At 45.3% G+C, this 13,565-nt stretch overlaps 1 protein-coding gene across 4 annotated transcripts in view; it reads left to right on the top strand.

Annotated features, from left to right (window-relative positions):
* Positions 1-6,872: 6,872 nt before the first annotated feature.
* TENT4A (terminal nucleotidyltransferase 4A) overlaps positions 6,873-13,565 on the top strand; it is a 28,087-nt gene continuing 21,394 nt past the window's right edge. For 2 of the 4 annotated variants that reach the window (XM_053397542.1, XM_053397543.1), the window contains exons 1-3: positions 6,875-7,659; positions 12,104-12,227; positions 13,289-13,335. In XM_053397542.1, the coding sequence (XP_053253517.1) occupies positions 6,968-7,659; positions 12,104-12,227; positions 13,289-13,335 (863 nt within the window). In that variant the 5' untranslated portion in view covers positions 6,875-6,967. Of the gene's footprint in view, positions 7,660-12,103; positions 12,228-13,288; positions 13,336-13,565 lie in introns of all 4 variants that reach the window. The other 2 variants (XM_053397544.1, XM_053397541.1) reach the window with 2 other exon arrangements.

Below are 13,565 nucleotides of genomic sequence, written 5' to 3'. Positions count from 1 at the left end.
TAATTATTCTCCAGTGGATGCTTTGCTATGTAACTGATTTGAGTGTTTTATATTTAAGTTTATAGATTGGGCCATTAGATACCGTCTAACATACCTGTGGCCATCTAGAGATTGTTGGGACTCCCAGCTCCCTACCAACTGTCAGGGATAATGAGAATTCTAGTCCCACAACATCTGGTGGGTCATAGATATGTAATATATTAAATTTACAAAATTATAAAGTGCAGGTTATTAGTCGCAACACTAGATTTCTGGGTACTTACTGCAGGTCAGCACAAAACATATGTTTACTATGCCATTCTGTTTCTGCAGGGGTGGGGAATCCTTTTATTCTGGCAGGCTGGATCCTGTGGACTCCTGCCCTTGACAGGCCACTTGGACATCAACCTTATAGGTTAGGCTGAAAGAGCCACTGCCTGAGGTTACTCAGTGAGTTTCGTGGTGGAGTGGGAATTTGAACCTAGGTTTTCCCAGTGATACTCAGATACACAAGCCACTACATTACCTTGTCAACTCTAAAACTAAAGAGGTGTATTTCAATCCTTCAGTTACTGATAGTAATTTGCTCCTATAGCCAATGAATCTTCAGTCTGTGCAGAATTTATTTCTTTAGAGGGTTTTTTTTTTTAGCAGGGGTAGAAATCTCCAGCCTGTGAGCCTAGTTAGCCCTCCAAGCCTCAGAGGTTTGCTCCCTGGGTTTTGTCTTTCCTGGGCCTAATGTACCATATTTTTTGCTCTATAAGACACACTTTTCCCCTCCTAAAAAGTAAGGGGAAATGTGTGTGCGTCTTATGGAGCGAATGCAGGCTGCACAGCTATCGCTGAAGCCAGCAGAGCAAGAGGGATTGGTGCGCACCGATCCCTCTTGCTCTCCTGGCTTCAGGGATAGCCGCACAAACCTCCTAAGCGCAGCGGGAACACTCCTCCCGCTGTGCTCAGGAGGCTTCGCGTTGCTTTCGCTGGGGAGGTGCTGTGCAGCTTTCCCTCTCTGCAGTGCCCCTTCAGCGAAGCGGCAGGAGAAATGGAAGGGGCTCCGTTTCTCCTGCCGCTTCACTGAAGGGGCGCTGAGCAGAGAGGAAAAATTATTTTTTTCTTGTTCTCCTCTAAGACTAGGTGCGTCTTATGGTCGGGTGCATCTTATAGAGTGAAAAAGACATGGCGCTGAGCACAGGAAAGTCCAAGCCTCAGATAACGGGAGAATTCTGAGCACCCAGAAAGCATGCTTCTGATTCTTCCTTTGCAGGTGCTTCTTGAACTTTGAGTTACTTGATATTCTGTGATGTCAGGGTGTGGAAAGGCGGTTGAGGCCACCCACCTGCCCACGTGGTCTGCAGAGCCTGGACCAGTTCTGGATCTGCCCATAGGGACTTCCCACCCCGACCTACAGCCGACTTTTCAGGGTACAAAACTCAAAGGGACTCACGAACAACATCAATGCACATTAAAACATACCCAGATTACTAAACCTGGGGGGGGGTGTCCTTCCCCACAGGGCCCTTGGCAGTCAATAGCCCTGCAGCAGAGAAGACCTTCCAGCTGGAGCAGCAGAAGCCATGCTCCTGGTGTCTCCTGGCCTGCTTGGCCTGCTCTCCTGGCTTTCTGTTCACAGAGCAGTTGTCAAAAACTTCCTTCATATCTTGCAGCTTATTGTAATCTGACATGCAACTGCTTCATCTTCTCAGCTGCTTAGCCTCATTGAATTTGAGTCATTCTGCAGAAAGGCAGGTAGCAAAAACAAAATAATTTTAAGGAAAATAATATGTTTTGTCCTGTATGGCATACATCACCTCTAAATAAGTTATAGGCTATTTTGTGAAAACGAAGCATACCTAATATCACATGATCACCTCCCTTGGCTAATCCGATGGCTTGTTGTTGTTTAGTCGTTGTTGTTTAGTCATTTAGTCTTTGTGACCCCATGGACCAGAGCATGCCAGGCACTTCTGTCTTCCACTGCCTCCCGCAGTTTAGTCATATCCGATGGCTTAGTCATATACAAACTTGGCATGGGAGCATAACCTTTGAACTCCAGTTCATCTGGGCCTATGTCTAGCAGTGCCAAGAAGAGTTAGATCACCACTGTATTATGGGAGATTCTTCATGAGGAATAAGCTCTTACCAGGGTTGGGAAATACTTCAGTTTTCTAGGTGCTAGGATGTCTCAGTTCGCAGACAACAGAGCACTTTGGAATTATTTAGCCAAAGTATCTTCTCCACAATTTTCTGTTGAAGTGCTACTCTACAATTCTATGATTTATAAGATGCCTAATACAAAAATAGTCTGCACACGACTTACAGATAAAATAAAAACACCAGTAAAACATGCCAGTCATCACTAATAAACAACTGCAATAACTGCATCTGCAACAGTGAAACATCAACAGTATAGGGGTCAGTATAGCTTGTCACAAGCAGTGAAATGCCTGGGAAATAGGAAGGTTTTAACACGGTGTCATAAAGGTCTTAAGTTAGTGCCATATTAAGTTTGTGGGATATTTCATAGAATCATAGAATTGTAGAGTTGGAAGGAGCTGCAAGGGGCATCTGATCCAACCTTGCAATGCAGAAATCTTTGGCCCAATGTGGGGCTCGAACCACAAACCTGAGATTAAAAGCTTCATCCTTTATTACTGAGCTATCCCAGTTTCCATTTATTGTACTGTACAGACAATATCAAATACCTTATAGCCACAGTTATGTCTTTTCACTTTGTCCTTTGTGAAATACCAGAAAAGCAATGTGAGTTGTCTGTAAAGCTGTCATTCTTGGTGGGTGGATCAAATTAGATCTCTATAGGTCTCTAATAATTTTGTTGTCAATTTGAAATAAGTCTGTTCTGTGAAAAAGCTAAATTTAAATAGAAACCATTAAGCCACAGTATCATGAAGAATTGAGAAATGTGTTGTCAGGTAGCACACAAATTCAGTGCAAAGCTCTTATAATTTATGCTGTTGGATGGAATTATTTACTTCATAAATCTAATAAAAGCATTTTTTTCTACCTCTGGTATAATATGAACCTGGAACATTGTGGCATTTTTGGTACTTCAGTGAGGGATAACACTATCAAAATACTTTGTTTGGGGGGTTTATATACCTGGGTTCAAAATACAGTGTGTCCCCCTTTATAATCCATGGCAGCAGGGGACTTGTTTTCCCTCTTACTGCATCAGTGTTTTTAAAATTGGAAAGCCTTGTTTTAAGCATGTGTGCACACAGTATGAATAGTACAGTATAGATGTACTTTGATACCAGAGTAAAAAAATCTCCCAAGAAACCGCTGTGAATGTCAATAGTAGAGAGGATAATTGAGATCAACTTACTGCTTTGTCATTTTTCAAGGCAAGAACTCTTTTAAATAAGTCATTTTATTATCCAAGTTCTAATTCAACTATCCAGTGTCCCTTTATTAACCCAAAAAGAACTTTTGTGAAGTTAATCTTCCGGAGCAGATTAAATGTTAACTATTCTGTTATTTTCCAGATTCATCCTAATAAAATAGACAGTGAATTAATATTGTACCAGAATCAAGTTATGAGAGAGGCAGATCTGTTTCAAGAATCTCTGGAACATATAGAAACTTATGAGAGGCAAATATGTGACAAGCCGGAGAGTTGAGAATCAGGAGCTTTTTCTCAGTTTAGCAGGTAACCAATTTCAGCTGAGCGACACCAGAAATTAACCTGAGACTGGAGCACCTTCCCTGGGTGGGATGGCTAAAAGAAGTTGGGGTTTCATAGTTTAGGGAAAGCTAGTGGTGTCCAAACTTTTTTCAAAAAGGGCCAGATTTGATGAAGTGAAGGGCCATGAGGGCCAACCAAAGTTGTTGAGCTTTTTATGATTTTACCCCAGGAAATAAACTGCCACAGGACCTGGATTAAACTAACCGGCAGACCGGATTAAGCCCCCAAAAGTAGCTTTCTGACCACTAGATGGTGTCATGGGCCAGAGGTGCTCACCTGACCCCTGGTCACTTGGGTCACTGATACATCCCAAGATGGAGTGGAGGGACAATGCACCAACAGCCCATCTGGAGGTCAGCTGAACACCATCAGCCCACTCTACTCTCTGCGACAGTTGGCCACCACGGACAAAAAACTCCTCTCTCTCATCACAGTGGAAATTGAGGCATTCAGGACCAAGCACACATTTGTGTTTAGCACATACTTTACAAACAACAGCACAACCATCTTGTTGCACCTTAAATACTGAGGGGACAGTCCTATAGCAAGATTTGCCAGGCTGAGCATGTTAGGATGCAGTGGATCTCCAGCTGAACTGGAAGGCTTCTGGTGCAGCTGAGCTGAGTCCCCCAACCGAGCTCAGCCAAAAAGGTGCCCATGCCCTTTCCTCCATCCCAGCACAGTAGGGACCCAACTAGAATCATAGAATCATAGAATCATAGAGTTGGAAGAGACCACAAGGGCCATCGAGTCCAACCCCCTGCCAAGCAGGAAACACCATCAGAGCACTCCTGACATATGGTTGTCAAGCCTCTGCTTAAAGACCTCCAAAGAAGGAGACTCCACCACACTCCTTGGCAGCAAATTCCACTGTCGAACAGCTCTTACTGTCAGGAAGTTCTTCCTAATGTTTAGGTGGAATCTTCTTTCTTGTAGTTTGGATCCATTGCTCCGTGTCCTCTTCTCTGGAGCAGCAGAAAACAACCTTTCTCCCTCCTCTATGTGACATCCTTTTATATATTTGAACATGGCTATCATATCACCCCTTAACCTCCTCTTCTCCAGGCTAAACATGCCCAGCTCCCTTAGCCGTTCCTCATAAGGCATCGTTTCCAGGCCTTTGACCATTTTGGTTGCCCTCCTCTGGACACGTTCCAGTTTGTCAAACTGGGGCAGCCAAGCCCAGTAGATTGCAAGCCAGTGAAAACCCTGAAAACAGAGTGTGGCAGGTATGGGTCAGGGATATATGCTGCACCCTAAGCTCATTCAGCTCAGCCAGGAACTCAGTGGGAGGTGAATCAGCATAAAGGGTTCTCTAACTCAAATTGCATCATGGAAGTCATTGAGGATAGCCTGATTCCCAGAAATTGGTCACTCTGGAAGGAGAGGGGAGCCTCAGCTACACCCTCTTCCTAATGTGGAGTGCTGGTGGTTGGCACAAATATCCCTTGCACCCCCACATGGGTGCCCCAGGCCTCCACACTCCCAGAGCCTTGTGGTTTGCTCCCAGGTCCCAACATGCAGATCCCTCCGGGGGGGGGGCAGGAAAACTCTGAGGCACCCCTGATAACAACACTGGCCAGCATGTCCCCCTCCCTGGGACTTTTGAATGGGCTCAGGATAGGTTTACGCACACCTCATTTGCACCAGCTTACTCTGTACCACCTCCCTGTGCCTAGGATTGTCCTGTAAAGCATACTATAGTAAATCAGTCACAAGAGTCTCTGTTTCTGCTGCAACAAACCAACAGAGCTGTCACTGTTTTTTAGAAAAATCATGCAAACAACAGCCACTGGTTGGGTAGGACTAAGGATCAAACCTGGCAAAGAGGAGCAATATAATCCTTTCCTCCCCTGCTGTGGTTCTAACAACAACAACAAAAGGCACATTCCTCCAAAATTGTTAATTTTCTTGGGTGCCAATGGGAGCTTACCTCCCAATGCACACAGCGGATTCAGAGAAGTTATGTTTGTCAGGATGGTGTCAAGGAAGGAAAGGGTTAACTCCCCCATTCCTACCTGCTATACATAATCCTAAAAATCCTTAGTGCCCCCTGTGGCTGCTATTGCTTTCTTTTCCTTTTTAAAAGTGACGGTTAAGAACAAAGTTTGGCCTTTGTTGAAGATGATTAGCAGCAGGTACAGGACATATGGTTGGAAGTGGATATTTTACACATTTAATTACCTTATGGAGTTTACTGCCACAAGGTGTTCTGATGGCCACTTGCTGTACAATAGAACATGACAGGTTCATCAAGAGCTATTGGTAGGCATCTATCATTTTTGGCTGGTCTTGCCAAGGCAAAAATTGTAGTTTTAGTCCTTTTCTTCTCAGGGCAAGCTCCCAGCCAAATGCGTTTCCCAAAGGATGAACAACTGAGGGAGCGTGCCGAGCTTGGCGGATGAAATGCCTCTGGTGAGCAACACCCAATGCCCCCTTCCACAAGAAGGGACAGCAGGAGGGGTCTTGAAGTTGCCCATCAATAGTTAGCACCTTGACACAGATTAAGCAGGCACATAGCTCTTAAAGTCTTCCCTGCCATGGTTCAAGAGTTGCTGGGGATGGGTGGGGTAAAATTATTATTATTCAGATGTATTTGTATTTAAGTGACAGTATTTTTTTCTAAATCTCCATCTATATGTATAAATTTGCAGGGGCATTTCTTATGCAAATCCCTGTCATATTTCATCCTCTGTTTTGATGCGTTTGTCCTCTCTTTTTTGCTATGCATAAACGACCACTTTATGGCAAGCGGGGAAGGAGTTAGAGAGCCAGCAGGTGAAAAAAAAATGCCTTCCTTTATCAGGTGGCTTCCTCCAAGTCTGTGGACCACTGAATCTCGCCGGATGCTATTCTGCAGTTGAATGCGCATGCATCCTCTGTGCGCCCCGAGATGCTGGCAGCCCACGCTCCCGGGGTCCCCGAGAAGGCCGGCTGCTCAGCACACGGGCTCCCGCGGCTTTGAGGCTCCTGAAGCGGCTGCCTTCCGCCTTTGGGCAGGCCTCTTCCGCGTGCCGAGCCCAGCTGCTGCCTTGGCTGCCTGAAGCCGAAGCGACCCGAAGGCGCCTCTGCACTCTCCCCTCTCCTAGCTCTAGGCGCTCGGGGCGGGGCGAAGCAGGGCGCAGGCGCGCGGCCTCGGGGCCTGAGGCGGTTGGCGCCGCCCCTTCCCCGCCCCCTCGCGCCGCCTCACAAGTCGGGGCCTTGCGCGCACGCGCCTGACAGGCCGCCGGAGCCGGCGAGCGAGCGAACGGGCGGGGGGAGGGAGGCGCCGGGGCGGATGGATGGATGGATCCCCGCGTGGCCTGGATCCAGCCCGAGCAGAAAGGCCCCGCCAATGCGCTCTGGATGCAGATCTGGGAAACCTCGCAGGGCCGCGGCGGAGGCGGCTCCGGCTCCTCCTCCTCGCCGTCTACGCCCTCCTCGCCGCCGCCGCCCTTCCCTCAGGCAGGCCAGGCCCGCCACTCCCTGTGCCGCTTGACGACGACGCCCGCCGCCAAGCCGCCGCTCCTGACCGAGAGGCCGCCGCCGCCGCCACGGCCGCCGCTGCTGCTGCTGCACAAGCCTCCTCCGGGGCCTCCGCCCTCCTCCTCCTCCTCCTCCGCGGAGTCCGGCGCTGACAGCCCCGGCGGGCCGCCTTCGTTCCCCTCGTCGCCGCCGCCGCCGCCCTCGGGGTCTCGTCAGGCCTCGCCCGGGGGGAAGCCGGCGAAGCGGAGCGGGGAAGCGGCGGCGCAGAGCCCGAGGCCGGCGGACGCCTCGCCCCCGCCCCTGCCCGCTCGCCACCTCCACCAGCACCAGCACCAGTACCACCCGAGCCGAAGGAAACGGGAGAACAAGGCCAGCACGTATGGGATGAACTACCTGCTCTCCGGAGGAGGAGGCGGCGGCGGCGGGCCTTGTCCCCAAGCCCAGCCCGCGCTCGGCCCCGCTCCGGGCACCCCGTGGAAAAGCAGGCAGCGCTACAGCCCCGGCATCCAAGGGTGAGCCATTCTGGGCGCTTGCTTGCGACGGGCTCCTCAGCTGTGCGGGGCCAAGACCCCTCGCCTGAAATTCCCCTCCCCAGTGATTGCTTTTAGACTGGGGGGGGGGGGTCCTATTCATAGATACGTTGTAGCCGTGCTAAGTCTGGACCCCTAAGAGGGGGTTTCTACTAAGGCTGCCTGGTGGCTGATTTTTGTAGGCTGAAAGTGCTTGGATGATTTTAAGACAAGAAATGAATCCTAACAGTAAGGCATTCTCGATTGGACTGACTGAGAAATCCAGTAAATTGGCTTAGGACCTCCATTTAGAATAATAGAATTGTAGAGTTGGGAGGGTCCACAAGGGTCATCTAGTCCAACCCCTTGCAGTGCAGGAATCTTGCCCAACATGGGGCTCAAACCCAGGATTAAGAGTCTAATGTTCTATTGGCTGAGCTATTAACAGAATGAGACAGGAAGGATGATTGTGGGATTTTTCAAGGTGACCTGTGTCTTAATGCAGGGTCGTCTTTGCAGAACACATGTGAAACTTTCCTTTCTATATACACTTAAATTGGGGTCTAAGTCACTTTGTGATCAGTGGTCATACTTCAGAGTAAAATGAGGTTGTGGCTGAAAGGTGTCCACTTTCCGTGAAGCCTGTAGTTAGGAATGGCTGTTCTGCCCATGTGTTTTAGGTGTAACAGTTCAAAATTATTTTTCACCTGGTTTAGTATTATAGCTATGAGACTGAGCTTCAAAGAAGGAATTCCCTAGTACACTAACAATGAACTCCGTAGGTAACCTTTGGAGAACCGCTCTCATCCCTGCCCCAGTATATCTGCAATATTAGGATAGCGCTGACTTACATTGCTGTTGTGATTGTTTATCACCTGCCCTTCATCCTAAGTTCCCAAAGTGGGTTACAACAATTAAAACAATGTTAGAAACGGCTTACAATTCCAGAAATGAGGGGAGTCTTAAAAATATAAACATCAACTGTCAAAGCCCAGGTTGTAAGAGGTTTGTCTTCAACATTCCCTGAAAGTTGTACAATGAAAATGCTAAACAGACCCCTGTGGGGAAGGAGTTCCATATCTTAGGGGCTGCCACAGAGAATGCCTTCTCCCACACCACTGTGAGCTTCTGAGGACAGTGGAACAAACCAACAGCAGCTCCTCTGACAATCTTAGCATCCCCAAAAGGACTGTTATATAGATTGCAGGCAAAGTTGCACGAATTTTGGCTGGCCTTGGTAGTGAGATAAAATAGTTGCCAGGACTACTCCTGTAGATGTAAGATGTTGTCCATAGTAAAGAAATCAGAGACCTACCCCCCACCACTTAAAGCTAAAAAGGTGAAGGGGTTTGTTCTGCTACTGCGCTCCTGAGGTTCTCCAAGTACAATAATACACAAGCAACAAATCTCCCCCTCACCTTTCTCTCTGCCTTGCAGCTGAAGAGGGGAAAACAATTGGAGGCAGTAAAATTCTGAATAATACCAGTTGCTGGAAATCACAGGAAGGGAGAGTGCTCTTGTGCTTTAAATCTGCTTGCTGGTTTCCTACAGGCATTTGGTTGGCCACTGTCAGAAGAGGATGCTGGTCTAGATGGGCAGTTGGCCTGGTCTAGCAGGCTTTCTCCAGCTGCTAGGTTGGGATGAAGGCGGGTTTGTCACACATGCCAGAGTGGAACCTCTTAACAAATTTTTGCATTGTATCTATAAACTTTGAGGTGTGCACCTGTTAAAGGCATAGCCATCTATCAGCAGAAGCCTTAGGAGTTTGTGGAGGGGAGTTTTATGTGAAAGGGGTTGCACCCTTGTATATTTTTTCTAGTACTGAGGAATGCTCTCTTTTATTAGACAACAACAGCATCCGTTTGTGTATACATGTGATCTCCATAATCTGGACCAGCAGGAAATAGTTTGTTACCCATTGTAAGCATAAGGTTGTCAGAAGTGGTTGTCTCTCTATTTTTATCTTATGCCACACTCACATGGCAGCCATTTTGTGTTATGCCATGCCTTTTCCATGGCTGCTATGTTGCGACTGGTGCCCCCAGCACACTCTCAAAATTTGAAATGTGCTCACTAGTCCAAAAATGTTGGCAACTGCTTTATGCTATACAGTGATTGAGGGCACAGGGCCTGAACATGTTACCACTTTATGTAATGAGGAGGGTCTGAAGAGTGGGAAAGGGAAATATGTCCTTTTTATTTTCTTTTTCCTGAAGCACCCCCTGTATTGCAAAGATCAGTCTTTTAACCCCATGACACGCATTCATTCACACCCACCCACCCACCCACCCCGTGGCCTGGTTCTAATCCTCAATATTCCAGGATACTGTAACATGTTAGTGGCTTGAGCAGACCTTCTCTCCTGAACTGTGCTAAACATTTTGTAAGCCCTGAAATCTTACAGGATGTTTTTTAAATTTCTTTTTTATTTTTGAAAATTTACAAACGTTATGTGTACATACAATACAACCTGCGTCCTAGAAGATGCCTAAGAATGTAGATTTTTGATCCTATTTTGGAATGGCCTTGATTTGCTGTCAAACTAATTATGTGAAGCGATGTTGCACACCTAAATGTGTATATTAGGAAAACTTGTATCACACCTAAAGCACTAATCAAGGAGCCATAATTAGCTGCAGCTGTCAAATATACACAATGGCAGAACTGGGATTGCTCTTCCATCTCATAATGTGGAATGACCCTAAGATGGAGCTTAGAAAGCTACAACTTCCCTTAAAGCTAGTTGTCCCAGTCTCTCTCATGTGCTCTATTATTAAGCATACTTTTGATACATTGATGGGACTTGTGTAATATTAAAATTGTGGTTGTCCCACAAGTTTTAATGTGTGTACATGTATTGGGAAGCCATTGTCATTCAGTTGTATGTGTGAGAGAGTTTATATTGGATTATTCCATGTGGTTTGTACACTGTCCTACATGTCACATGAGAAAGACATAATGTATGGCCAAGGTTATGCCATGAAATAAAAATCCATTGACAGTTTACTGTGACCTGTGATCAGTTCCTTAACTCTAATATCAATACCCAGAATCTATAATTTGTTTCCTGTAGTAGCTGTTGTGCCTATCATCCTTAAATATCTGATCCTCTGAGGCCTAGTTGAATTAATGATTTCTACTGCAAATCAGTTCTGAGTGTTAATAATAATAATAATAATAATAATTTATTTATACCCCACCCATCTGACTGGGTTTCCCCAGCCACCCTGATTTGCTCCCAACAAAATATTAAAACACGATAAAACATCAAACATTAAAAACTTCCTTAAACAGAGCTGCGTTCAGGTGTCTTATAAAAGTCAGATAGTGTTTATTTCCTTGACATCTGATGGGAGAGTGTTCCACAGGGCGGACACCACTACTGAGAAGGCCCTCTGCCTGCTTCCCTGTAACCTCACTTCTTGCAGTGAGGGAACTGCCAGAAGGCCCTTGGCTGATCGAGGCCTAACGATGGGGGTGGAGACGTTCCTTCAGGTATACTGTTAGGATTCAGAACAGTACTCTGGTTTATGAATAAAACATATTCATATGTTTGCTGTCTCTGTACACACCAGAAACATACCCTTAGAGTATACAGACAACCCTAGTTGAAAAAACTTTCTAAATGTATTTAGTTCCAAGGCGTTAATATTTGTTAAATTATTCTTTACTCATTATAATTACAGTCATACCTTGGTTGTCAAACTTAATCCGTTTGACTCCCGAAACAGTTCGAAAACCAAGGCGCAGCTTCCGATTGGCTGCAGAAACTTCCTGCACCCATTTGGAAGCTGCGTCGGACATTCGGCCTCCAAAAACGTTCACAAGCCGGAACATTCACTTCCGGGTTTGTGGCGTTTGGGAGTCAAAACATCCAAGTATCAAGGCATTCAACAACCAAGGTACAGCTGTGCTGCAGTTCACCAAAACTCATTTGTCTTTTCAGGTTGCATATTTTGCTTCCTGCACACAAACCGCTTTCTAGGAATGGAATTTCCTCCAAATTACATAATAATCATTGGAAATTTTGCTTTTTATAGAATATTCTAGTTCACACTGTTCTAAATTCAAATTTGTGTACTTTTTCATACCAATGGATGAATTTTCAGACTACAGTGGTACCTTGGGTTACAGACACTTCAGGTTACAGACTCCACTAACCCAGAAATAGTACCTCAGGTTAAGAACTTTGCTTCAGGATGGTAACAGAAATTGTGCTCCGGCGGCGCAGCGGCAGCAGGAGGCCCCATTAGCTAAAGTGGTGCTTCAGGTTAAGAACAGTTTCAGGTTAAGAACAGACCTTCAGAACGAATTAAGTTCTTAACCCGAGGTACCACTGTAATTTAATGTACTTTTTCATACTAATGGATGGAAGTTTCGCTTTAGAAACCCAGACTTGGATCTTAGGTATAAATAATTTTTTAAAAAAATTTATTCTTCCCCATAGGCTTCATGAAGAAATAATTGACTTTTATGCCTTCATGTCCCCTCGTCCTGAAGAAGAAGTCATGAGAAGAGAAGTAGTGAAAAGAATAAAAATGGTCATCAAAGATCTTTGGCCTACAGCAGATGTGAGTACATCTCAGACTGTTATTTTAGGTCCCCAAGCTCTTCTCAACTCCATTCTCACCATAACGTGGGTGGACTGGGCACAACATAGGGTTGACTTCCTTATGTCTTCTGACCCAAATCAAAAGCCTTGGGGTAAACAAGGTTTCTTTCTAAGCGCTGTGCCACGTTGATGGCTTCCATAGGATCCTTAATACCTTTTGTCTCTGTTTATTTAAAATGATGTATACAATGCTCTCGGCTAGCATTCAGTAGATCCAAAGTGTTGTGGAAACTTCCCTTATTATACTAAATTTACCCCCCCCCCATGAAAACACATCAGTAGGCTTTTTGTCATAAAAGCCATCCCAATAAAACTATTTATATTTATGACACTGGAGGGACAGCTGTGCACTGCTTCAGATATTGTGACCACATTCATGTTTCTTAGCCTTAAAGCTGGATATGGGGATAGGTGCAGAGAGACAGTAGTCAGAGTGTTCCACTGTGATTTGCCATCTATGAAAATGCTGCTTTGCACTGTCCCTTCCCAATCAGGGCACATTCTTATTAGGAAACATTGAAACCTTTATTGTGGTATGCCTCCTTTTCAGAATCTGTTTTGTTTTTGATCTTCGTTACTGATGAGACGCCTGCCAGAAAAATCACAGTCTTGGTAATAAATATTACAAAACATAAATATTTGTCTTTCCCTGTTAATTCAGTTTTATAAATTGGTTTCATTCAAGTAATAGGAATGTGTTGAGGGCTCCCTCATCCCCATGTAGGGTTTCTGACCTCCTGGTTTTCTGTAACCTACAGTTTTCCATGACAACTGAATCAAACAAACTCTTGGTTAGAGTAAACCAGTAAAGAAATAATTCACTTCTGATTACCAAATCATTTGATTAGCAATTGAGTAGCATGACCTTTTAAGCAAGCCAGTTAGTTTTTGAGTGGAAGAAGCAAATAACAGTAAAAGGAACTGTTTCTGAAGATAAAGGCATGTGGATTTCCGTGAGGGATTTTTCAGTTCAGCGTTCAGAATTGTGAGATCTGCATTAACTTTGTTTTTCTTTTGCAGGTTCAGATATTTGGAAGTTTTAGTACAGGGCTCTATCTGCCAACTAGGTAAGCCTTGACAAACATTTCCAGCTCTCAGTGTATTTTGTTAATAATGCTATCATACAAAAGGGATTTTTTGTTCTTCCCAGTCTTAAAATCAATACAGGGAAGACACCAAAGAAAGGGGAAGGAAATTGAATCGGGGATAAACATGCAATTATTTCCGTTAAAATGAACTTAGGTTTAGTATGTACTATGTAAAACGTAGGTTTACATAGTATGGTATGTAATGGGAA

The sequence above is a fragment of the Podarcis raffonei genome, chromosome 7, assembly GCF_027172205.1.
Source record: "Podarcis raffonei isolate rPodRaf1 chromosome 7, rPodRaf1.pri, whole genome shotgun sequence".
Lineage (NCBI taxonomy): Eukaryota > Metazoa > Chordata > Lepidosauria > Squamata > Lacertidae > Podarcis > Podarcis raffonei.
This window is presented reverse-complemented; position numbering and strand designations above follow the sequence as displayed.